This window comes from Lepidochelys kempii, chromosome 6, assembly GCF_965140265.1.
Source record: "Lepidochelys kempii isolate rLepKem1 chromosome 6, rLepKem1.hap2, whole genome shotgun sequence".
Lineage (NCBI taxonomy): Eukaryota > Metazoa > Chordata > Testudines > Cheloniidae > Lepidochelys > Lepidochelys kempii.
This window is the reverse complement of record NC_133261.1, coordinates 12,007,137-12,033,059: the sequence shown is the minus strand read 5'-3', so window position 1 is coordinate 12,033,059 and position 25,923 is coordinate 12,007,137. Positions and strand designations below refer to the sequence as shown.

Here is a 25,923-nt window from a genome sequence, read left to right as displayed (position 1 = left end):
GAGAAAAGAATTGTGCTGAATAGAATAACTATTTCTGTCTGTGTATCTTTTTTGTAACTTAAGGTTTTGCCTAGAGGGGTTCTCTATGTTTTTGAATCTAATTACCCTGTAAGGTATCTACCATCCTGATTTTACAGGGGGGATTTCTTTATTTCTATTTACTTCTATTTTTATTAAAAGTCTTCTTGTAAGAAAACTGAATGCTTTTTCATTGTTCTCAGATCCAAGGGTTTGGGTCTGTGGTCACCTATGCAAATTGGTGAGGCTTTTTATCCAACATTTCCCAGGAAAGGGGGGGTGCAAGTGCTGGGAGGATTGTTCATTGCTCTTAAGATCCAAGGGTCTGGGTCTGTAGTCACCTAGACAAATTGGTGAGGCTTCTTACCAAACCTTGTCCAGGAAGTGGGGTGCAAGGTTTTGGGAAGTATTTTGGGGGGAAGGACGCGTCCAAACAGCTCTTCCCCAGTAACCAGTATTAGTTTGGTGGTGGTAGCAGCCAGTCCAAGGACAACGGGTGGAATATTTTGTACCTTGGGGAAGTTTTGACCTAAGCTGGTAAAGATAAGCTTAGGAGGTTTTTCATGCAGGTCCCCACATCTGTACCCTAGAGTTCAGAGTGGGGGAGGAACCTTGACACCACGGCACTGCAGAGTGGATTTGCCTACATCCTTTTCAGGGTCTCTGGTTTCCAGGGTACAGTTCCCATTCTGCAGGTCTGGCCTGCATTCCTTGGTCCTAGAAAGATGACCTTGCATTTGGCTGTATTAAAAAGCACCGTGTTCGAATGATCTCAACTGACCCCAATTGCTCATACACTTTAAGGCCACAAGGGACCATCATGATCATTTAGTCTGACCTCCTCCACGTCGCAGGCCACAGAACTGCCCCCACCCACTCCCGTAACAGGCCCATAACCACTGGCTGAGTTACTGAAGTTCTCAAATTACGATTTAAAGACTTCAAGTTACAGGGAATCCACCATTTACTCTAGTTCAGACTTACAAGTGACTCATGCCCCATGCTGCAGAGGAAGGAGAAAAACACCCAGGGTCTCTGCCAATCTGACCTGGTGGGAAATTCCCTCCTGACCCCAAATATGGCAAAAAGTTAAACCCTGAGCATAGGGGTGCAATCCATGAGCCAGCTCTGCCCCCATTGTTATTCCCCACCCACTCACTTTCATGCCACTGCCAAGCTTTGCCCTGATGTGTGTGATACTCTCCGGGGATGCCAAGCAGACTCCATGCTTTACTTCACTTGACCCTCCTGCCCCCACACCCAGCTCCTTCCCATCCTAGTCCCCAGCCCCACCCCCAAGCTCTCCATCTAGGTGCTAGGTCCCTCCCCCAGAGCCCATCCCCAGCTTCCCAGCACCCACCCCAATCTGACCCCTGTCCTCTGCTCCGCTTGATCTCCAAGCTGGCCCCTGACCCCCAAGGGTGAGCCATGGCCAGTCCCTAGCCCATGTGAGTCCTCTGGTGTCTGATCAGGGCTGAACTCTGGCGGAAGTCCTTCCCGCACTGGGTGCATTTGAAAGGCTTTTCCCCTGTGTGGGTCCTCAGATGGGCGCTGAGGGCCGAACTGTGCAGGAAGCTTTTCCCACACTGGCAGCAGCTGTGCGATCTCTGCTGACTGTGAGTCCTCTGGTGCCTGCCGAGGGCAGCACGGAGCCGGAAGGCTTTCCCGCAAGCTGCGCACTGATGTGGCGTCTTCTCCCCATGGGCGCTGCTCTGGTGGTTCAGGAGTTCATTGCTGGCACTGAAGCCAGCCCCACAGTCAGGGCACTTGTGGGCTGCAGCCCCAGCGTCGTGGCCCCTCTGGTGGACGAGGAGATCGGAGCTGACGCTGAAGGCCTTGCCGCACTGCCCGCACTTGTAGGGCTTCTCTCCGGCGTGGAGCCGCTGGTGGGTGAGGAAGCCCGAGCTCTGGGTGAAGCCTTTGCCGCACTGGTGGCAGCGGTAGGGCTTCTCCCCCGTGTGGGTGCGCCAGTGCACCGTCAGGGTGGAGCTCATGCCAAAGCGCTTGCCGCACACAGTGCACCGGTAGGGGCGCTCCCCGGTATGGGTGCGGCGGTGGGCCACCAGGTCGGAGCGCTGGGTGAAGGCCTTGCCACAGTCGGGGCAGGGGAAGGGGCGCTCGCCGGTGTGGGTGCGCCTGTGCGTGGCGATGTGGGAGCGCCGGGCAAAGCCTTTCCCGCACTGGGGGCAGCGGTGGGGCTTGTGGCCGGCGTGGCCGCGCAGGTGAGCGGCCAGGTTGGAGGAGTCAGTGAAACCGCGGCCGCAGTCGGGGCAGCGGTAGGGGCGTTCGCCGGTGTGGGTGCCCTGGTGCTTCACGAGGTTGGAGCTGCGGCTGAAGCTCTTGCCACACTCACCGCACCGGAACGGCCGCTCCCCGGTGTGCGTACGCCGGTGCTGCGCCAGGTGTGAGCTCCAGGCAAAGCTCTTCCCACACTCAGGGCATGTCTTCCGCTCCGCGCTCCCTTCACCCTGTGCTCCATCCGGCTGAGCCTCGGCCCCAGGCTGGCCCTCGGGCGCCTCGCCTGACAATGCTTCATCCTGCCACGGGCTCCCCTCCTCGTCCCTGTGCAGCATCTCAGCACCTATGGGGAGGAAATGGGAGACAATGAACAGCTGGGAAAGGGGAATCCTGGGGGAGAGAGAGAGAGATCAGTGACTGAGATCAGGGCCCCGTCATGCTGGGCGCTGCACAGAGACACCGTGACCATAAAAACCATAAAAGATTAGGAGAAAGGTAACCTCAGAGAGCACAGCTGGAAAAGGTGGGATCTTTACAATACAAAGGCAAAGCAAGATCTGCTGGCTGGGAGCAGAAGAGAGACAAATGGAGGCTGGGAATTAGGGGGCAGTGTTTATCTGGGAGGGGAATGAACCATTGGGAGAGCTCCCCTTAGGACGGGGTGAATTCTCCATCCCTTGGGAGTCTGTCAGTGGAGGTGGGGCGTCTCTCTCTCAAAGCTCTGCTCTAGCTCAGCCAGGAGTTACTGGGCCAGAGGCAGGAATCGGTGGGGGAGATTCCTGGCCTGGGTTAGGCAGGAGGCCGGGCTGAATGGGCACAATGGGCTCTGCTGTCTCTAACACCTATGAAATTCTAAGACATTATGACATGGAAAGGGCCAGATTCTGTCCTCATTACCAACTTCCTGCCACTAGAGCTGCTAATGAGATTAAACAGGGCAGGAGCGAAAGCTCTCCTCCTGTGTAGTCTTTGCTCTCCGCTCTCCGCAGAAGGATGGGAGGCAAAGGGCTAGAGCTGCTGTCAGAAATGAGTCAAGGTCAGTGCAATCCATGCATGCCATGGCCCGGAGGGCGTAATGCGGCTATTATCATGAAAAACTAGTTCCACCACAAAAATGTTCCTTTCGCGGCTTCCAGTCTGAAGCATTTTTCATCGCTTCAAAATTCTTGGACCCAGATTTCCATCACGGTCACTAGCTACTTCTTTCACCCACTGAAAACCTGGGTGTTTCACCCACATAAAATTCTCTGGGGCCTGACAACCCGCTTCCCAGACAATATTGGCTGTGGGCAGTGGACTTTTTGAAAGAAAACATCGCCTGGTACTTCGCAAAAACCAATGTATTTCAAGAGCGTTGCTGATTCCCCCCCCCCCTCAAAAAAAAACAAAACATTAAGAAGCTATGAGAAAACTCCTCATTTGGAAACCAAGATCTATGGCATTTGCTATTGAATGAACCGGGATGGGACAGAACTGGGGCTGTGGCGGAGAGGGGGGGGAGCTCACCCCAGCCCCACTGGGATATTTACCTGGCTCAGAGATGCTCTCTGAGCGCCTTTAATGCATCCCTCACCTCTATGGACGTCTTGTGGCCCATCCGTGTCCTCAGAGCCCTGGAGATCTGGGATCCAGGGTGCTTCCATGGGAATCAGGAATCCTGCCCCTGTGAGGAAGAGCAGGGCAAGCGGGAGATTTTCTCCAGGAGCTGAAATTGGTCAACTACTGAAAGTTCTGAGAAAAAACTCCTCTTGAGTTATTTTGCCAACCAGGAAGGGGAGGAGGGGGAGGAAAACTGACACAAAAACGGTTTCTTTTCTTTCCAAAATTTCCATGAAAAACAGCCCCCTAAATTGCAGCCAGCTCTAGTGACTAGGCAGCAAACAGCGAGCAGAAAAAGCTCCTCCAGCTTCAGGGATGATCTGTGGTTTAGGGCTCCAGGTCACATGTACAGCAAGGAGTGGGGTCTGCACAGTCCTGAGTCTCAGCACCCGCTGGCTGATGCACTCTCCCAGGCACCAGGGGATGCTCAGAGCTGGTTCCCAGGCCCCCATGGCCCCAGGGCGTAGTGCTGCATGGAGGGAGAAAGGAGGCACAATGGGGACTGGGGACTAAGACAGGAGCTGCACAACCAGGAAGTGCTGAAGAGATTGAGAGAGAGAAAAACACGAGCTTTGCTTCCCAGAGCCAGAGCCATCTAGTGGCTCCGGCCCCAGAACCGCATCCCCAGACAGACAGGGGCATGCAGACCCAGACAGACACAGGACTGAATAATATGGAGGTAGTCAGAGAGCTAGGTACTGCTTTGGGATGCTTTGCAGTCCCACTCCTTGGACTTTGGAGCTAAGAAGATTAGCAGCAAAATTTCCCACCGTGTTTAAATTGGCACCATTAGGTTTCACAATCAACAGACCCCCGCCTCCCCCCCCCGAGATGAACGGACACTTTTCAGCCCTCGCAGAGCGATGGGCTCAGACTCTCGGCAGACGCAGGCAGCTGTCACTGCCGTGGCTGAACCACAGTTCATATTCCAAACGTTTCTTTCGGAGCCCTAACCACTAGGGACTCCGTGTCCATGTTAAAGGACGCTGAGCTGCTGGATCAAAGTGGGGTGGCTTCTACTGCAGCTACCGAGCCAGGCCATCACAGAATACAATGAGATGTGCCACCGAATAGAACCCAGGAGTCCAGACTCCCGGCCCCTCCCTCTGCGCTATCCCACCCCCTGCCCCGGCTTGCAGAGTTCACAAACCCCGTGCATGGGGTGCACGGGTCTCACTCTACTACCTAGCTATGCAGAGCATCAGCCCCGTGCAGCTCGTCCTCATCCCAGGGACAGGTGCCTCTCTCCTGCCGCTAGCAGCCCAGGGCTCTGAATGTGCTGGTGATGGCACCAGAGGGGTGTTTACACCAATGGTCCCAGCTCAGGAAGGGCCATTTCCATTGGGTTGCCAAGGGAGCTAACATAGAATCATAGAATATCAGGGTTGGAAGGGACCTCAGGAGGTCAGTTGATTTCAACCCCCTGCTCAAAGCAGGACCAAGCCCCAGTTTTTGCCCCAGATCCCTAAATGGCCCCCTCAAGGATTGAACTCACAACCCTGGGTTTAGCAGGCCAATGCTCAAACCACTGAACTATCCCTCCTCCAGGAGTTATTACCTAGGGCCCCCCCTGTTGCCAGGGGCTGTATAGACACAGAACAGAGACAGGCCAAGCCCCAAAGAGCTTGAAAATCTCATTGTCTTTGCACAAAGGTATTCATACATGTAACGGGCAGCAGGGCCCATTGTGCCCATCCAGCCCAGCCTCTTGCCTAACCCAGGCCAGAGAATCTCCCCCATTGATTCCTGCCTCCAGACCAGTAACTCCTGACTGAGCTAGAGCAGAGCTTTGAGAGAGAGACACCCCATCTCCACTGACAGACTCCCAGACCCCCTTCCCTCAGGGAGCTGATCCTGTTCCAGTGGTGAATTCCCCTCCCTGGTAAACCCTTATTCGCAGCCTGAATCCGTCCCCCTTCATTCAGGGAGGTGGTGTTCCTACCCGGACAGGGAAACTCCTCCCATTATCATATGCTCCGCCTTCACTAGGGGACTGGGCCGGGATATCTAGGCTGGCACAGGCTTGGTAGTATAGACATAGCCTCAGCCTAGCACGATTTATAACTGGAATCTGCTCCCCTACTGCAAAAGTTACAGCGAGAAACCCTGAATGTACGTCTACACTGCAGGCGCTCCAGAGGTACAGGTGCAGTGCTGTAGTGTAGACACGTAGTATAGCAATGGATTGGGTTTTCCCATCACTGTAGTAAATCTATGCCCTCGAGAGGCAGCAGCTAGGTCAACGGAAGAATCTTGAGTGGACCGAGCTGCTTTTACAGTGGGGGTTAGTTCAATCTCACGGCATCACATTGAGCATGACATTTTTCACAGTCGTGAATGATGAATCTAGGTCAGGGGTGGGCAAACTTTTTGGCCCAAGGGCCAAGTTGCCGTGCAAAACTCTATGGAGGGCCGGGTAGGTAAGGCTGTGCCTCCCCAAACAGCCTGACCCCCGCCCCCATCCAAACCCTCCCACTTCCTGCCCCTCTGAACCCCTGCCCCACCCCCCACCCCCGCTCCTTGTCCCCTGACCGCCCCCTCCCAGGACCCCCGTCTCTAACCGCCCCCCCCGGGATGCCACCCCCATCCAATCCCCTCTGCTCCTTGTCCCCTGACCATCCCCTCCCAGGCCCCCCACCCCTAACTGCCCCCCAGGACCCCACCCTCCTATCTGACCTCCCCTACTCCTTGTCCCCTGACTGCCCCCTCCCAGGACCCCCACCCCTAACTGCCCCCTGGGACTCCATCCCCCTATCCAACCCCCCCAGCTCCCTGTCCCCTGACCGCCCCTCCCGGGATCCCCGCCCCTAACCGCCCCCCTGGGATGCCACCCCCATCCAACCCCCCCGACTCCTTGTCCCCTGACCACCCCCTCCCAGGACCCCCACCCCTAACTGCCCCCTTGGACCCCACCCCCATCCAACCCCCTCTGCTCCCTGTCCCCTGACTGTCCCGACCCCTATCCACACCCTCACCCCCAGACAGGCCCCCCAGGACTCCCACACCTAACCAATCCTCCTGCTCCCTGTCCCCTGACCACCCACCCCCATAACCTCCACCCAATCCAACTGCCCCCTGCTCCCTGTCCCCTGACTGCTCCCCAGGACCATCTGCCCCTTATCCAAGGCCCCGGCCCCCTTACCATGCTGTTCAGAGCAGCATATCTGGCAGCCATGCCACCCGGGCTGGAGCCAGACACACTGCCGCGCTGCCCTGTATGAATGCGCAGCCCTGCCACCCAGAGTGCTGCCCGTGTGGCAGCATGGCTGCGGGGGAGGGGGGACAGCATGGGAGGGGCCAGGAGCTAGCCTCCCCGGCCGGGAGCTCAGGGGCCGGGCAGGACGGTCTGAGGGTGGATGTGGCTCGCAGGCCGTAGTGTGCCCACCTCCCTTGGTGATCACACCTCAGCTGCTAGAAGAGGGCCTCATCCTCCCTGATTAAACTAACCTCGTTATCCCTAGCCTGATTCTTGCTTGCATATTTATACCTGCCTCTGGAAATTTCCACTACATGTATCTGACGAAGTGGGTATTCACCCACGAAATCTTATGCTCCAATACGTCTGTTAGTCTATAAGGTGCTACAGGACTCTTTACCACTTAAATAGTCATAATAAATCATGGGGAAGTAAGACAAGTGATAAAAATGGTGTATGCTTAGATTGATTAAAATGCTCTAGTGGTTTTAAAAGATGGCACCTTAACTAGATTTAATGCAGCAGAGGGTAGTTTTTCCTGCTTAGACCTGGGAATTATAACAGCAGATATTGCAAGTAGATGCAACTGGAAAATATATAAGGAAGAAGGAATAGGATATGATAATTTCCCGATAGTACTTTTACTACTTTTAAGGGCATGATAAGGTTGAAGGTCATGGAAAATTAAGAAAGCTAACTGGGAGCTATTTACAAGTAAATGTATTGAATTCGTGAATAATAATTGTGTGAGTGATGAGACAGAGAATTTAAATGATTATGTAATAAAGGGATAAACAGCAGCAGCTACTGTAGCCATACGTAGGATACTGAAGTACCCCAAAAATAAAGACTCACTTCTATGGTGGAATGAGGAGTGCAAAATGGCAGTTAAAAATAAGAACAAAGACAATAAAAAAGCAAAAAATACAATGAATAGTGAAGTTTTAAAGAAGTAAGGCAGTAGCACAAAGAATTATAAAAAAAATCAAAGAAGGAGCATTGGAGAAAGTACTGTGGGCAGATAAACAAAGATACCAAGACATCCGAAAAATACAGGCAAATTAGAAGAAATATTGGAATTCAGACTAAGACTTCCCAGGTCTTATTGGGACTGACAACATAGTAAGAAATTCTGATAATGAGAAAGCAGAAGTTTTAGCAGACACTTTCTGAGGGGTCAATAATGATGAAAACCCAAGTGAAATTTTCCTTCAGATTAAAAGACAATTCATTGGGGTAAACATGAGGCTACTATACTGAATGAATGGTTTTGTTTGTGAGAACTTGAGAAATCTACTGATATCAGCAAGAATACATCCCCAGGTAAAGATAATAAATGTAACATAACGTTTAAATATCTCTCTGACAGCAGTTTGAGAGTTATCTTGCAATTATTTAACACTCTATGGGAAAAAGGAGTGATACCAGACCAATAAAACTGAATCATGGAGTAGTAATTCCAATATGAGAACCAGGCAAACTGTTCGCCTAAGTGGATGCCTATAGGCCACTTGCCCGCACGTTATGGTGAGAACGGTTAATGACAGATTGGCTGCCTATCTGGAAAACAGTGGCATTACAGATAAGGTGCAGAGTGGTTTTAGGAGAGGCAGATGCACCATGGTTCACATTGCTAAATTAGAAACTGAATTACAAACACCCATGAGGTGCAAGGGTTTCATGATAGCTGTCTTTCTAGGTATTGAAAAGACGTATGACCTGCTATGGAGGGAAGGCTTATTGTACAAAGTAGGTGCACTACGGATAAGGGGAAGAATGTAGGGGTAGATTAGAGAATTATTGAGTAAAAGGACCAGGCAGAGTTGGGAAAGTTATGTTGAATATGTACAATATTAAAAATGGAACACCAAAGGGAAGTGTTATCAACCCAACCTTATTTAATATTATGATACTGTAAATGATCTCCCAACACAAATAAGTGCTGGGGCAGGTGTCATTCTATTCAGAGATGACTGTGCTCTGTGCATGAGGAGCAGGATTACTGAGGTGGCAGAAGAGAGAATCAACAACGTGTTAGGAGAGACCTCTGGCTGGGGATATATGTGGGGCTTCGCGTTCTCCATTGCTAAAACCAAAGAGCTGGTCTGTACAGAAAAAAAAAGTTGCAAAGGAATGTAAACTGTATCTGTATGTAGAACAAACAGATATAGTTACAACGTCCAAATTCTTATTGTTAATATTTGATACTAAATTACTTTAGAAAGGTCATAAAACCCTATGTTAAAGATCAATGTGCAGGAAGGATTAACCTGCTTAAAAGTCTTGCTGGAGAGCAGATAAGAAAACACTGCTGATGGCATACGGGGCTTTAATCAGACCAGTTACTGACTTGGCTGCCAAACTTTTGGGTCAGCATCAAAATCAGAATTTAAAAAATTAGAGTTAATGCAAGCCCAGGCACTATGAATTGCGAGCAGTGCATTTATTACAACACCTGTGCCCACTACAGATAGCTTCCAGTGAAATGCCAGCTACACTACAAATGAAACTACTGGCCCTAACTTTCTGGGCCAAAATTAATGGGAACTGCAATGATGAAAGTACCAAGCAAAATATGAGGCTTGTTGGGAATCTGATAGGTAAACTATATAGCACTGTGGTGGGGCGGTTGCCCCACACAGGGAGAAGAAGGGGTTAAAAGCAGCACCAAGGAGGCTGCGCAGAACCCACTAATTAGGAAAGGGCTTATTGAGCCCACCAATAGAGGGAAGGCTTGCTGGAGCAGCCAATCAGGGCCGGCGAGGGCCATATATAAAGGACTGTTCTGCAGAGCAGAGGGCAGTCTCTCTCTGGAAGGCAAGGATGGAGGACTGGGGGCCTGAAGAGGGGCTGTGGCGTGCAAGGGTGAGCTGCTGGCTGACCACTGCGAGGCTGGGGCCTTGCTGCCAGGGATGAGGGGGTGCTAGGGTTACGGGGGAAGTGGCCCAAAGGAAATAGGCAGCAGGTTGGAGAGCACAGTAGGTGGCTGCTGGCTGTTGGGTCCCAGGGTTGGGACCCAGAGTAGCGGGCAGGCCTGGGTCCTGTCCCCCACCCCACCCTGCACTCCACTTGCCAATGAAGAGAGTGGCTGGTATCCAGACTACAGTTTGCCCCTGAGATGAGGGGCTGAACCTTGGACTGCAGCTGGCCATTGAGGCAAGTGGCGGGACTAAGGACTGCTGGTCCCCCGGAAGGGGGGAGATACTGTGGTGGGGCTGGAGCTAGTGCAGCTGGAGGACCGTGCCTAGAAGAGGATGCTGCAGTTCGGGGAGCAACGTGACTCCAAAGAGTGGAGACAGCAGTGATGGTAGGCATGACACCACTAGCTGAAGGCAGACTGGAAGGGCCAAGAGCTAATTCCCAGGATGGCCAGCAGGAGGCACTGCAGTGGTGAATCACACCCCGTAACAAACACATGCTGTTAGAACTCCACATGCAGGAGTTGAAAGACAAGGGAAAACCTGAACGAAGTCAAAACTTTTAGTCATGGGAAAATTAGTTAGGGATGGAAAGTCGCATGCCTGAATGTGGATTTAGATTTATCTTATAAATTTGAGGGTAAAATAGGTATTGAAAATGAAGTGTACCAGTCTATAGATGAGGAGTGGAGTCAGTTTTGTCAAATATATTGTAACGGTGAAGCCAGCAGCAACCAGGGCCAGGTTCAATATCTAGGGGTTCTTTTCCATCAATACAACATAGAACTGGCTCAAGCTCCCACCCAGTAACCCGGGAAAATTATACACCACCCCTGGGTGCCTCTGAGAGGAATACTTCCCCTCTCACAAGCACAGAGTCTGAGTGTAGAAAATAAACTTTTAATAAAAGGATGGGAGTGACTTGGCATTAATTTGGAAAAACACTGCACACAGGGTTCATAAACATAAACCATGAGTAAAAGACCCACCCTCAAGTAAGTTAGGCAGTGCCCTTTCCCCCTTAGGTTCTTAAGTCCGGCAAAAGTCCCTTTAACATGCCTGTCCCTTCTCTGCACCCCACTCACAGTTCCTGTCCTTGGTCAGTGCAGACCTAGAGTTCAGAAGTGCATCTGTAGAGTTCACCTCCCACCCTGGGTGGAGGAGGGAGTAAAGAGGCACCTCGCTCACTCCACTGCTTGGACACTCGCTTGCCGCCCCTCTCTCTAGGGCCCTGCTGGCCCCTCACTCTGCCGCCTGGCCACCCTGCCAGCCACTGCTCCTCACGCCTGACTACCCCACCAGCCCTGGTTCCTCTCCACTGGCCATCCCACCAGCCACGGTTCTTTGCTGCCTCACGAGCTGATTGTCAGTCACCTTCTGCTGCCGCTAGCCTCTCTCCTGTGACCTCTGCACATTAGTCTCTTAGTAATTTTTAGCTCTTTGCAGGCTGCACAGAAACACTGCCCCATCTCAAGTGATTTCAGCTCTAGTGAGTTTTAGCTCTTAGGAGGCTGGGCAGAAACAGAGTCCTACCACAACTAATTTCAGCTCTGATTGAGCATTTAAAATAACAAAGAGGCTCCTAATAACCCTATTTAGCCCTTTCTTTGAAGAGTGGAGGGGAAGAAGTTAAACTAGTACAGGAAGGACTCTTGGGGAAGGAGCCACATCTCCTGGCTGGAACACCCATCCGCACCCTTTTTACTTCTAAAGGGCTCTGGCATTTGAGCCCCTGGCTTAACAAGGTCCTTTCAGCTGAGGGTGACCCCTCTCACTTGGGACACATTAGGTACAGTTCTGCACCCCTTTATTCACAATAATGCCAACACTGGTAACAGCATTTCACTAATGCTGTATTCAGTACTAAGGTGATTTGTAACCCAACACCAGCCAAAGTTGATCACTTTGGGAACACACTGCTCTATCTGCTGGATATCTAAGCAGAGTAGGTGTGTTCATGTAAATACAGTTTGCTCTTGAAGTCTCAAGTTGCAGTGGGGGAGGTTTAGATTGGATATTAGGAAAAACTTTTTCACTAAGAGGGTGGTGAAACACTGGAATGCGTTACCTAGGGAGGTGGTAGAATCTCCTTCCTTAGAGGTTTTTAAGGTCAGGCTTGACAAAGCCCTGGCTGGGATGATTTAACTGGGAATTGGTCCTGCTTTGAGCAGGGGGTTGGACTAGATGACCTTCTGGGGTCCCTTCCAACCCTGATATTCTATGATTCTATGATTCTCTCCCCGTCCCAGGTAGCTGTCAGGGAAGAATTCAGTAGACCCTGCTTACATATATACAGGTGGGTCCAAAAAAGAAAAAAAACCAGGAATATTAGGGATGGCGTATTGTATACCAAAATTGGGAATTAGTGCATCCAAAAGAATCTCTGATTATGTAGCAGTCACGACAGCTGAACCAGTAGCAATAATGCTAGCATTAAACTGGATCTTGGACGTACGCCCAGCAGCAGCAGTCATATTTTTGGATTCAATCTCAGGCGTTATGGGGATAATAAAAGGGAATCTCAATATGTAGAAGTGATTTAATCAACAAAATTATATTCTAACAACAGAGTTATGACAGATGGGGATACAGGCAGCATTAGCTTGGATCCCACTGCTTATTGGGATAACAGGGAACAAAATGGCCAACAAAGCAGCTAAAAACACTGTGAGAAATGGAAGGATTAACACAGAAATACCCTTGAGTAAGTAGGGATTCAAAAGCCTGGTGCAGAAAAATGTAAAAGGGGAATGGCAAAAAAAATTGTTCTAATGGAAATAGAGGAAGCTGATTATCTCAACTGTGCCCTAGAGCTGAGGATTACGACATATTTCGGGGCTGGACAGGATGCACGCAGGAAGTGCTTTTGTTTTGTGGCTCAAACAAAAATCTTTTTCAGATGAAGAGACACAAAGACAGATTCTGTGCGCCCTGTAAGGCAGAAGAAACGTGCAATCACCTTTTATGGGTACGTCAGAGCTTTGATAAAGAAAGGGAAAAGCTTTGTGAGGTGGTTACAGACCCCTCTGCCCCCCCACCCCACCCCATCGTTACTCCTATAATCCTTTCCCCCTTCCCACTGTGCTACTATCCTGCCCCACATTGGTGCCTATACACCCTCCTAGAACCTAACCCTCCCCCAGTTCCTCTTCCCTCCCCCTCTGCTGACCCCCAGCAGTTCCTGTGTCCCCAATCCCCCCCCGCACTATCATTCCCCCCCACCCTCTGCATCCCAAGTCAGGTTGCTTCATGATACTCATGCCTGTTTCATACAGCACTTTTCATCAGGAGATCTCAAAGCACTGCCCACTCAATGTTTAGTGTATTTATCCTCACAGTCCAGTGCCATTATCCCCATCGTGCCTATGGCAACTGAGGCAGAGATAGGCTAAGTGATTTGGCCAAGGTCACACAGGAAGTCCATAGCGGAGCAGGCAAGTGAACCTGGGCCTCTTGTGGCCTAAGCCAGTGCCCAAGCCCCTGTGCTGGGACACCAGCAGCTATTATGGCTGCAGGATTCCAGTCCCGCTGCAGGGCTCTGCCTCCCACTTCCATTCGCTCTAGCTCCCCTCACCCCCCCCCCACTTTTCTCCTCCCCCCAACCCCATCTCTCTCCCTCTTTCATTTGGTCAGTGGGTGGGAGCTTCCAGCATCCCTTGTTGACAGCTCTCAGACCAACTCATCACCAGAGCCGAGTGCAGCCAAACTGAACAAGCTGTAAACAAAATGACGTTTGGGGGAAGGGGTCATTTTAGGGCACTTTTTAACATGAAAGCAATGGAAATGAAAGGCATATGAAACAGGTGTGGGGGGGGGAAGTAAGCTCTTACTGCTGTATTCTCGTGGTTAGCATATTCACATGTGATGTGGGAGACCCTGGTTCAATTCCCTGCTCCGCTTGAGCGGAGCAAGGACTTGAACTTGGGTTTTGCACTGTGCAGAAGAGCGTCCTAACCCCTGGCCTAGGGGGGTATTCTGGGACAGCGTTTGCACGGTCTCTCCTGTTGGAGCCGTTCCACTCGGGATACACAGTTAAACAGCCACTAGAGCAGGGACTTGAACTGGGGGCTCTTATAGTACCAGTGAGTGCCCTGAGCCCTGGATTAGGGGCCGTCCTAGACTGGCTCCTTCTCAAGATCTTCTGCAGAAGCTGTTCCACTTTGTATAAAATACCTGAGTAGTCTCTGTGCCAGCCAGAGAACAAATGACTCTGTAGCCTGGCAGGGCACTTACTTGGGCTATGCCAGCCCCAAGTTCCAGTCTTTGGGCCCATGACTAGTTATTTCGCTATACTGCAAGAAGAAGCTTCAGCAGGAGAGACTGAGGGAGCCATACGCCAGACTATCCCATAGCCAGCGGCCAGGGCATGCTCCTGAGAGGTGGGAGACCCAAGGGCTCTACATCAGGCCGAGTGGGGAACTGAACTGGCATCTCCCACATCCCAAGTGAGCATGCTACACAGTGGGCAACAGGTATAAGGGAGATCACCATAGTTGGCAGGGGTCTAACCCCATCCTCCGGGGCGGATTAACAGGTACACCACAGGGTGGGGGGTTAGAGGGAGGGAAGTAAAGCCCAGGGCTGGATCCCTTCCCCCACAGCCTGGATTTCACTCCCTTTCCCTTCCCAAGCTCGGTGTCTGACATGGTAGGCTCTCCTCCTGGACTCCTGCCCCTCAGGCCTCTAGAGCAGATGAGACCAGCCCCCAAGTGTCCCCTAATCCTTGGAGAGAGACACACGCCCTTGTCTGAGCCTGTCACACGTTGGGGTCTGAGGGTACGTTTACACTACATCTGGGAGCGAGTCTTCCCACCCAGCTCCACAGACTCATGCTAGAGTGCTCACGGCAGCAGGCTACAAAATACCTGTGTAGACACATTGCTTGGATGTTGCTGCTCAGGCTGGAGCTCAGGCTCCCAAGCCGACACCCCGCCTCCCCCCACACCAGCCTGAAAACCAGGGCAAGCTGCAGTGGCTACACAGCCAGTTTTAGCAGGCTACCACGAGCCCTCCTAACAGGGGTGCTGGAACGGGGGGGGGACCAGGAGATCATGGCCCACCCACTTTTACTGGCCGAGCAATGGGGGGAGGGGATGGAGAGGAGCAAGTGTGGGGTGGGGTCTTAGGGGAAGGGGCAGGGCAGAGTCTCTGGGTGTCGGGGTGCTACAGGGGGTTCAGGTGCCCATGCCCCCCCCCACTTTTAAGAGCTTCCGCTGCTCCTGCCTGCTAGCACAAGGCCATGGATCCAGGCACACTCCCAGTTGCACTGATGACACCCCGAAGGGCATCAGCCTTTGCCCTATTTGGGTCAGTTTTGTTTTTTACACAGGGAATACCCAGTCCTGACTCCGCCCCACCCACATCCCCTTCGCACACAGCTGGGGCTGGGAAAGTTTGGCTCAGGGTTCCGCCCCGCGCATCGCAGTCCAAGTGCCCTCTCCCTCCCACCCAGCAGCTGCTGTTTTCTCCCTTGCACCCGCCTCCACCCCCAACCACAAAATCCTCCTTGCCACCATGGCTGGCACTAATGAACGACTGCCCTACTCTCAGACAGGTACCACCTTCTTTTTAATTTAAATACAAAGGTACAAAAGTTGCTCTATGTTAAAATAATAACAATAACCAGCCCCTATTGGGTTAATGTGAGAATTACAGTGATTTCCCCTTTCAGCAGGCTGGTGAGAGGCAGCCCCCTCTCCCGACAGTGCCCTGAGGGGTTGATGCTGGTGGACTTAGATGGACAGCAAAGGCCCAGGGTAGCAGCCAGGTTCTGGCTTGAGGGACGTGTGTGTGTCTGGGGAGAAGCAGAGCAAAGCCTCGTCCTGGCAGCGGTGGAACTGCCTTGCCCGAAGCCCTGATACAAAGGACGAATGGGTCTGTAATGCAAGTGAGAGAGTGGGGGAAGGGCACTGCAGTGTACGAGGCTCTGCAATCTACTGGAGAAAAACAGAACAAGAACCCGGGACTGGGGAGCTGAAGCCAGACAAGTTCACACTAGAAATCAGGCACGAATTTTTCTCACTCAGGGTGGAACAAATGCCCAAAGGAAGTGGTGAATCCTCCATTTCTTGGTGTCTTCAAATCCTGACTGACTGCCGTTGTGGAAGAGGCTTTAGTCAAATGCAGGTTATTGGACACAGTGCAGGGGTAACTGGGTGAAATGTAAGGGCCAGGGCTACACAGGGGGTCAGACTGGATGATCTAATGGTCCCTTCTGGCTTTAAACTCTAGGAGGGCATCTCTGGACTTTTTGTGTCCAAAGGGAGGGATGCGGTGGGACAGAATGTAGCTGTGGGGATTCAGGGCTTTATCTTCCCAGGGACTAGGATAAAATGGAGACGCCCCCCCAGATTTGCGGTCCTCACCAGTGCAGCCCAGCAGCTGTTCAGTTCAGCCTCCAGCCCTTCACACTCAGCTGCCAACAGAATGCAGCAGCCAGGGGCTGAAGTGGCTGGGAGAGCAAGGCACGGAGAGGGAGCTGCAGTTTGGTTTGGGGCTCTGCTGATGGCAAATGAAAGATTTTTCCACTGACGTTTTAAAACAAAACAAAACCCCCAAACAAAAACAGATCAATAGATTTCATTCGTGTCCAGATTTTTCACTGAAAAGTTCAACTTTTCAGCAAAAACAAACAAAAAAAAAACACAAACACATAAACTAAAACCAAAATATGTTGATTTGGGAATGCTGCCGCAATTCCAAATGGGAGTTGAAATTTGGGTGCCCCGTGACCCCATTCTCCACTGTAGTCTGGGCTCCAGCATGCACCATGGTCTCTCCTTTTGGTGAGGAGGCAGTTGCATCATGGGAATCCTTGGCCATGGTGCATCATGGGAAATGTAGTCCAGCTGAGGGCCCTGGTCCATAGATGAGAATGGGGATGAGGCAAGTGAACTCCACCTCCCATAAGTTATACCCAAATTGAAATATTTCAGGTTTTGGCTGAAATATTTTTGGTTCGGGTGTTTGGTTTTTCAACAATAAATTTTTTTTCTCAGAAAACAGATATTTTATCTTGTTAAAAACCTGATTTTCCATTGAAAAATCATTTCAAGGGAAAGTTTTCATGCAGCCCTTGTCTTAATCAGTTGTGACATCTTTGGAAACATGGGGAACAGCCAGAAATGGGTTTCCCTCCCTGGAACACACACAGGAAGCAAAGGGAAAGGCAGTGTGTGTGTGTAGGGGGGGAAGGGTGTTCATTGCCTTCATTCCCCTTCCAGATCTGCAACAAGAAACTTGCACTTGTCCTTCAGTGCCCAGTAGAGCTGGTCCTTGCAATACCTGTTCCAGCTCAGCATGAATTCATACAGTTTCCGCATTTTCATTGGGTTGGTTTTCTCGGCTGTAATGGTCATGTATTGCTCAGAGTCCAACACGTTACCCAGCAGCTTATCCAGGACACCCTCGACCAGAGTTACTCGCTGGATGAGCTGTTCTCGGTGCCGGTCAACAAAGTGTGTCTCTGAGGGGAGAAAGAGGAACACAAGAGAGTAAAGAAATGGTCTACCTCATGCTCTCTGCTGCACTCTGATTATCGACCCAGTGTATTAGCTACTCTGTTATCCATGCATTCTATTTGATTATGTGTATGGTCTATTAGCTACTCCAGATGGTCTATATAATAATCCACATAGCCTATTAGCTGCTTCATTATCCACACAGTCTACTCGCTATTCCGTTATCCACAGGATCTATTTAATTATCCACACAATCACCTACCCATCTTGACTGGCTCGGCGCTCAGTCGCTCGCTATTGACCACCCACAGGGCCCTCTGTACTCATCTGTGGCTTCACTGCTCTGTGACCAGGCAGATTTTCTCTACTCCGTAACCTCCCTCCCATGCATAATTAATCTGGTTTGCCCCGTCATCCAAAACCAATCCCCAACCCCTCCTGCTAAGCCCTGTCTCCCCTTCACCTCCAACTTCATTCAGTGTGCCACTAACAACCACCTCTCCAGCTCCACCTCGGTTCCACCCCTCTGATCCGTCTTCCAGCATTACCAAGGCCCTCTTCTGGGCCCAGCCTCAGTGCTTTAACCCCATTCTCATCCTTGATTTCTCCACTGCTTCAGACACCAACCATCATACCCCTCCTGCTTGGTACTTTGTCCTGCCTTAGGCTTCAAGACTCCCTCCTCTGCCAACTGTCCTCCTACCACTCTGGTCGCTCCAGTGACTCATCCGGTGGATCTCCTCCCCACCGCTCCCACTTCTCACTGAGAGGATCCCTCCTTTGTGCCCTCCTTTTCTCCCTGCTCTGAACTGTACACATGGCTTTGGCTGCTATCTTCATGCCTATGACTCTCAAATCCCTGCTCTTGTTCCCACTCCAACCCATTCGCTGCTCTCAGTCCTGTCTCTCTGAAGCCTCCTCCTGGATACCTCGCTGTCAGCTCACATTGGCCAACCAGATCTCCCCTGCGAGGCCCTCTGTTCTCTGCCTCTATTGACAGCACCACCATCCTCCTTGCCACTCCAGCCTGTGACCTGACTGCATCTTTGACTCACTCCTTCTCTCAACACCCTCATATCCAGGCAGTGCCAAATCTTGCCTTGTCTTCCTCCTCAGTGTCTCTGAGATCTGCCCTTTCCTCTGTCCACAAAAGCTTTCTCCAGGTCTTTATCCCCTTCGGCCTCCTTCACATCCACATCAGCCCCTCTCCACTCCATTCCAAACCAAGGTGATATGGGATTTGAGATGCCGCTATCTTGGCGTCCAAAGGTTCAGTTTTGGCTCACAACAATGGTGTTTCTAAAAGTTGGGTCCAAAAGGAACCTTAAGCCTCAGCCCCTTTGGGTTCAAATCCACAGCCAAGATTTGAGTCAGATCCAAACCTGGGAGGGGCCTGTTTTCATCACTGGGTTTAGATCTGGCCCAAGATGCAGGTAGAAAATCAAGGGAGAGCCACTGGCAAAACTCTGGCACTGTGGAACCTGGCTTCACCCTGATTTGGCCTTTGACCCCAAGCTGCAGCCTAACCCGGAGCTGGACACACACTCCTGGGCCCATCTACCTTGCGCCCCACCCTCCATTCAGCTCTCTTCAATGTAATATAAAGACCTTGCCCAGCTAACCTTGCCACTCACCTTTTCCACCAGCTGCATTTTCTCTGTCTTCCCTGGAAATGGACTTAAATTCCCTGGAGTCAGGGGTAACTTCTTTGGAAAAAGGAGTAACTCCCCTGGTGTCGGGGGCAACTTCCTTAGAAACAGGAGTAACTTCCTTGGGGTCGGGGGCAACTTCTTTGAAAACAGGAGTAACTTCCTTGGAAACAGGAGTAACTCCCCTGGTGTCGGGGGCAACTTCCTTAGAAACAGGAGTAACTTCCTTGGTGTCGGGGGCAACTTCTTTGAAAACAGGAGTAACTTCCTTGGAAACAGGAGTAACTTCCCTGGTGTCGGGGGCAACTTCCTTGGCGTTGGGGGTAGCGACACCTGTTCAGAGACCCCAGGAAACAGAGTTAGAGACCCAGGAGAGGACTTTACAGAAGCTATATCACCAGGGGGAGGTTAGAGTAATAGTCCTTTCTGCTCATATTGGATTTCTCGTCAGGTACAGAGGTGAAAGGCTCAGCAAAAACACACGTTTGTGCTGTTACTTTCCCGGCACCCTGGCTAAAGCCGGCCATCGGGTTTCTTTGGGGGACCCCAACCCTGCCTGTATTCTTAAAATTAAAAATTTCAGGTCCTTGCTTCCCAATATTTTTCCTGGTCTGGACTTCTGGACTCACCCCAGCTACGCAGAACTTTAGAAGGTCCCAGGAAAAGTCAGGACCTGAGATTATTGTGAATTACTTTGCTCAGGAACGCCACTCATGGACCAAGACCCTTTGCTCTAGGCAATGTACACTCACAGAACAAGAAGATGAGCCCTGCCCCAAAGAGCATGGACCCATGGGTCTGATCCAGGGCATCAGGGAGAGGTGGGATACTGAGCTAGATGGACCCATGGGTCTGATTCAGGGCAGCAGGAAGAAGCCGAGATACCAGGCTAGATGGGCCCATTGGTTGGATCTGGAGCAGCAGTTCCTATGTCCCTTCATTTTATTCCAGGAGAGCTTGAGGGCTCTCTGGACCCCATTATGGATCTCTATTGGGGAGGGGAAGGGAAACCAGCCCTCTCTGCTCAGCTCCACATGGGTGTCTGCTGAATCCACCAAGGGACCTGTGTGACCCTCTGCATCATCAAGCTGCATGGAGTCAGGGTTCTGTGGCAGGTGAATCTGGAGAAAGTGACAGGGGTGGGTGGGGGGTGTTCCCAAAGAGCCGATCCCAGTTCAGGGCTAGAGTGGGAGGAAACCACAGATACGGGGCCTCATCCTGCAAAACCTCACTGGGGTATCACCTGGTGCAGCGCTTGCTGCTGGGAGAAGCCTCAGTGAAGGGACTGGGATTGCTCCCAGCTGCCAGCAATAGGAGCTCAACAATGAGTGACTTATTTATTTCCAGGGTCAGGTACTAAAGCTACTAAGCGCTACAGTGACTGGTGCCTGACGTATGATCCAGACCAGCAAGCTGGGGTCTAGGAGAATGGGGATGAGGCAAGTGAACTGCAACTCCCATAAGTTATACCCAAATTGAAATATTTCAGGTTTTGGCTGGCTGGCTAGGGCCTGGGAAGACAGACCAGTGTACTAGGATCTAGGGCTGGAGACAGATACACACATTAGGAGAAAGGAAACCCCAAACAACCCATGGGCAATCGCTCTCCACCTTTAAATTCAGACTGACCTTTGACCTCCAGTGTCCCAGTGCTCCTCTCAATGGGGGTCTGCAGGGTCACATGTCCCACCTGGCAGATGAACTCTGCCCCTTGGTCTCTCTGCACCGATGGGGTGAAGGAGAGCGTCACCATCTGCTGGTAGGTCTCCCTGTCTTTGGCACAGGTCTCCTTGGGGATGACGGCATAATCAGCGGAGTCCTTGATGGGCGTGGCCACACTCTCTCCACTCTCCCTCCTGAGCCAGGTCACAGTTAGCTCCTGGGGGAAGTACCCTGCGATGAAGCAGCTGAAGGCCACGTGGCCGCCCTCCACCAGTGGCTGAGACTGGAATATTTCTGACACCTCCGGGCGCCGCAGGACAACTGAGAAGTCAAATGGATAGAGAGAGAGGGAAGGAGAAATCTTGCCCCGGAGTGGGGCTTCCATCTGTAGCATCTGCTAATGGCCACTATTGGAGTTGGGCCCATTGATCTGATTTGGGGTTGTAGGGAAGGGGCAAGATACAGTTTAGACTGGCCCAATGATTTGATCCAGAATGGCATGGAGGAGGCAGGATACCAGGGTAGATGGGCCCATCAGGGCAGTTCCTATGTGCCATCATTACATTCCAGGAGGGCTTGGCATCTCTGGACTCCAACATGGATCTCTGTTGGGCGGAGAAGGGGACCCAGCCCTCTCTGCTCAGCCCCACACCACACTACCTGCTGAATCCACAAAGGCAGGGCTTAAATTCAGCTGTCTGGAGGGGAGCTCCAGTAAATATTTTCCCTTGACTCCAGCCTGATGCTGTTGGCTCTCAATCTGGGATCCCGGCTCTCTGGGGGGCCTCAAGCTGGTTTCAGGGGGTCCCTGGGGCCCCACGGCTGAAGCCCAGAGCCACAAGCCCAGGCACCTCCTGTGGAACTGAAAGCCCAAGCCCTGAAGCATTGAGCCCCGAATGGGATGGGGGAATGAGCCTGGAGGACTCCAGGAGAATGTAAGCACTGCAACAAGGGAGCTACTGACCTGTGTGTCCCTCTGCATTGTCCAAAGGGAGAATTTCCAGCTGCTCAGAGTCAGGAATCACAGTGGGAGGGGACTCTGGAGCAAATGAGACAGAGAGGAAGTGTGAATGCTACAGAGCGAGTCGTGGCTCAGAGCTGGAAAGGGCAGAGACCACTCACGGGGAGCCTTATCCCCCCAACACTTGCCATGGTGCTACCAGACACAGAGCTCCCTGCCTGAAGGCACATACATTACATCTCAGTTCACTAGATAGGAAAAAAATCTTCACCTTGCCTCTTTCTACAGGAGCCAGCGAAGGGCACAAATGAGGAGTGGGGCACTCTGCCGTTTGCCACCAGTGCATGGCAGGAAGAAATAGGGGTGATAGTTCCCCACAAAAATCTAGGGGGCTGGGGAAGAGCCCTGAGCCAAAGCTGCCCCAGATGTCTCCAAGCCTGGGATTTGGAAAGGGAATGATCTGTCCCAGGCTGGGGGGAAGGAATCCTCCTTTCAGAGCCTTTCACGCACCTCTTGATTTGCACCCCACTCACCGGCTGCTCCGGCTGTGGCACCAGCAGGAAAGGGCTTGCTCTGCACAGCAGTGGCTGCAGATCCAGGGGGCACTGGAGAAAAAAGGGGGAAATCAGTCTCGGACCTGTGGTCAGCTCACAGCACGGCTCACCTCCTCCCCACGCATACACACAGAGGACAAACGTAGTTCTTCGAGGCCAGAACAGGAGTGTGAGTGAGATATCGGCGTGGGGGAGAGTCAGGGGCAAAGGGAGAAGGATCCATAATGGCAGAGAAACAGGGGTCCAGAGGGCTAAAGCAGATGCTTCTGACCCTCAGTTAGATTTGCTCCTTGACCTTGTTCTAACTATCATATTTTCTTTCAAGTGAACGCTGCCCAGACCTACTACAAATGGGGCCGGGGGAGAGGGGGGCGGTGTCTGGTCCAGGGAACGGGATGGAAGGAGGACAGATACGGCAGTGGAAAGGAGTCCACTGGGAAGGAATAGGGTTCATTCTGGTGCAGTCTGCAAGGCCTGTGTTGGACACCTGTCATGGAGCACATGGAATGATTCATGATTAATAAAAAAAAACCTAAGGAAATTTCCCATTTAAAAACAAACAACTTTGTTAACCTGCAATTTGGGTGGAGAGATTCTCTCACTTACTTGACCGAAAACACCCCACAGAGCACTCTCGGCCCCATGAAGAGGGCTCTCCAGGAGTCCCTCCTTGCGGGGCTGAGAACGGGAGCCCAGCCACTTGGGGCTGAAAACAGAATTCTACCGCGAGATCATGAGCGAGGCTTAATTTTACCTAGAAATTACATCTCTCGCAATACATTCATGACTGTTGGCATGTTTGCACGGGGGAGGCCCAGCCACAGACCAAGCCCCCATTGCGCCAGGCACTGTACAAAACCCAGAACAAAAAGAGCCTCCCTGCCTCCAACGAGTGAACAACCAGTGTGAGCTGGTGAGCGCTCAACTGGTTTTGGGGGGAGGGGGGGGTGCTGCAGGTCCCAGGGGCTGAGTTAGTTTTGCTTGGCGAAATGATGTTAAAGGAATAACAATTTGTGTGTGTTTTGTGGGGTGGGGGTGGGGGGGGCTGCAGGGGTTTTTGCCAATGGATCAACAACCCTCTCTTGCTTTTTACACATGAGGTGGGGGTGGGGAGCAGATGCTTCCCAGGTGTAAATGTTCCCACCAGCTCAGGATGTGGCCGGAACGGAGCAGGGGAGCGGCAGGGAAGGAGGGGAGCGGGGCTGGTAAGAGAAGAGAATGAAAGTGAAAGCGGGGGTGGAATCCCAGCCTGGAAAAGACGGGAAAGAAAGGCAGATTGGGGGTTGTTTCCCGCTCCCAGAGACCCCCGCGAGGGGGGGATTTAGTTGTGCCCCAGAAATAAGGGGGCCGGGGGCGGGGAGGAGCAGTGGGGATTCCCCCATCTCTCTGTACCGTCTGTGCCGAGTGCCCCTGCCAGGTCTCTGATGCGGTCCGGGTCTATCAGCGCCTTCTCGGCCGCCTCCAGCCCGCCGTGCTCGGCGCTGTCCCTCCGGTCGTTAACCTCCGCGGCCGGCTCCGCCCCTCCCTCCGGCTTGTTCTCGGCCATGAGCTTCTCCCCCTCCCTCACCAGGCACTTCTCCACCCTCTTGCTGAAGCGCTGCAGCTCCCGCTGGCCCTTCTTCTCCAGGGGCCGCAGCAGCCGCTTCAGCGGCTCCCCCATGCTGGCGCTGGCGCCGGTGCCGGCCCTGCCCGCCGCCTCCCGGCCCTTCTGGGAAGCGGTTTCCACACCGGCCTCCCGGCCCAGGTCCCTTCGCCCCACCCCGCGGGCATTTCCCGCTCGTCACTCCCAGACAGGGATCGAGGGCGGGGCTGTCCGCGGGGGCCGGGCTGGGCTGGTGGCTTTCCGAGGGGAAATGGGACACCCCGTGTGGGGCTAGCCCGAGCCCCCCCCCATACTTGACTGGCCTGAGCCGCTCGCCCCAGCCGCCCCCCCCCGCTCTCCCGAGCACACCCCACTCTCCGCATGGGGCTGGCGTCGCTGCTTGCCTGAGCCCTGCCTGCCCCCCCCCCCGTGTCCAGCTACCCCCCTCCCGCGTGGGGCTGGCATCACCACTCCCCCCCCATGCCTCTGCACCCCACTTTGTTGACAAAAGTGGGCATTTGTCCCATTTGCTCTTGCCAACTGATCGACTGTGGCCAAAAAACAGTCGGGACGGCCAGGACAGGGCTTAAATAAGGGACTATCCCAGCCAAAACGGGACGTATGGTCACCTGTGACGGTGTGAACTCACTCCGCACTGGACAGGGAAGGGTTAACTCCTCAATGTGGGTGGAGGAAGCCCCGCCCCCACATTCCTACTGGGCATGGTTCAGGTGTAGCTAGGCGCCAACTTCCCCTCTGCCCCAGGGGGCTCGACCCCCCCCCCGGCTCCGCCCCGCCACACCCCAATTCCACCCCCTTCCCCCAAGTCCCCACCTCTGCCCCGCCGCTTTACCACCTCCTCCCCAGAGCGCACTGCGTCCCCACTCTTCACCCTCCCTCCCAGAAAGTCCTAAGCGCCGCCAAACAGCTGTTAGGCGGTGGGTGGGAATCGCTGGGAGGGGGAGGAGCGGGGACGCAGATCACTCGGGGGAGGAGGAGGCGAGGAGGGGGTGGGGGCGCAGGGAGCTTGGCTGCCGGTGGGTGCAGAGCACCCACTAATTTTTCCCCATGGGTGCTACAGCCCCGCAGCACCCACAGAGTCGGCGCCTATGAGCACCAGTGTAAGAGGGCGCAGCTCACCACCAGAGAGGAAGGATGCGCCTTGCCGGCTCCGGCACAGGAACCACGGGAGCCGTAGCTTAGGTCGATTTATTGCAGTGTCTACACCACGCTGGGTCAACGGGAGAAACTCTCCCATCAACTTACCTTACGGTTCTCTTTCCGGTGGAGTACTGAAGTTGACAGGAGGGCGGTCTGCAGTCGATTTTGTGGGTAGACCCACTAAATCGACCCCCGGTGGCTCGATCGCTGCAGCGTCGATCCACAGTAAGCGTAGACATACCCTGACAGGGCTCAGGGCTGGGACCCGATGAAGCAGGGAGGGCCCAGGTCCCCCTACCTGGCCGCCACCACCCCCTGGGTGGTGGCCCACACACCCCAACTGGCCACTAGTGTCACAACCCAATGGCCCCCTCCCTCAGGGAGTCCCCTGGGAAGGCAGATCAGCAATGTATATTGCTAACGCTGTTGCAAGCATCGCAAAGCATTTTGGGGAGGGTCAAAGGTGTGCGAGTGGGGAGTGGAAGTTTCCTTTGTAGATCACGAGAGGCCGAGGGGGGGAGAGGAAAAAGAGAGCAGAGAACGAGTTAACTCAAGCCTGGAGCGCTAGCTCAGTGCAAAGATAAAGATGCTGGCCCCCGCCCAAGGATACTGTTCACAGCCAAGACTTGGCTGACGGCCTAGAAAGACAGGGGCTTGCAGGTGCTCGAGCAGCCGTGAGAACGAAGATTCCAACTGCACAGATCTGCAAGACAGCAAGGCCAGCACAGAAGGAAACAAAGTCTAAGACGGCAGAGGATGGAAAACGCCGGCAAGACGGAGCCAAGCCTTGCATCCCTGAAGCCAAGGTGTTTTGGGAAGCTGAAGAGCCCACGAACAGCCGGCTTGGACTGGCACAGAGGGCACCAGGAGCAGAGAACACCGCCCCCCACCCCCCGAGGAGCCAGGACTTAAAACCCTCTTGAGA

General features: G+C 53.0%; 2 protein-coding genes across 3 annotated transcripts; both read right to left on the bottom strand.

The window, feature by feature from the left end:
* Positions 1 to 1,378: 1,378 nt before the first annotated feature.
* LOC140913681 (uncharacterized) lies at positions 1,379 to 4,546 on the bottom strand. 2 transcript variants are annotated; one of them, XM_073350470.1, is made up of 2 exons: positions 3,786 to 4,546; positions 1,379 to 2,599 (listed from the first exon to the last, which is right to left on the bottom strand). In XM_073350470.1, the coding sequence occupies exon 2, from the start codon at positions 2,589 to 2,591 to the stop codon at positions 1,458 to 1,460; it is 1,134 nt and encodes a 377-aa protein (XP_073206571.1). In that variant the 5' UTR covers positions 2,592 to 2,599; positions 3,786 to 4,546; the 3' UTR covers positions 1,379 to 1,457. The 2 variants fall into 2 exon arrangements, with proteins under 2 accessions (XP_073206571.1, XP_073206570.1); XM_073350469.1 differs by having other exon boundaries at positions 3,830 to 4,546.
* Positions 4,547 to 15,518: 10,972 nt separating this feature from the next.
* On the bottom strand, positions 15,519 to 24,129 carry LOC140913675 (uncharacterized). The gene is made up of 6 exons (XM_073350456.1): positions 23,648 to 24,129; positions 22,235 to 22,306; positions 21,705 to 21,779; positions 20,708 to 21,061; positions 19,064 to 19,411; positions 15,519 to 17,434 (listed from the first exon to the last, which is right to left on the bottom strand). The coding sequence occupies exons 1-6, from the start codon at positions 23,913 to 23,915 to the stop codon at positions 17,178 to 17,180; spliced, it is 1,374 nt and encodes a 457-aa protein (XP_073206557.1). The 5' UTR covers positions 23,916 to 24,129; the 3' UTR covers positions 15,519 to 17,177.
* Positions 24,130 to 25,923: the final 1,794 nt, after the last annotated feature.

Excerpts from the sequence above, each read along its gene's own strand:
- LOC140913681 (XM_073350469.1), bottom strand. The coding sequence starts at position 3,899 with ATGGAAGCACCCTGGATCCCAGATCTCCAGGGCTCTGAGGACACGGAT. Across the intron at positions 2,600-3,829 it reads GCCACAAGACGTCCATAGAG|GTGCTGAGATGCTGCACAGG; the intron begins GTGAGGGATGCA and ends TCCTCCCCATAG.
- LOC140913675 (XM_073350456.1), bottom strand. The coding sequence starts at position 23,915 with ATGGGGGAGCCGCTGAAGCGGCTGCTGCGGCCCCTGGAGAAGAAGGGC. Across the intron at positions 21,062-21,704 it reads CAATGCAGAGGGACACACAG|TTGTCCTGCGGCGCCCGGAG; the intron begins GTCAGTAGCTCC and ends TTGACTTCTCAG. Across the intron at positions 19,412-20,707 it reads TGGGACACTGGAGGTCAAAG|GTGTCGCTACCCCCAACGCC; the intron begins GTCAGTCTGAAT and ends GTCTCTGAACAG.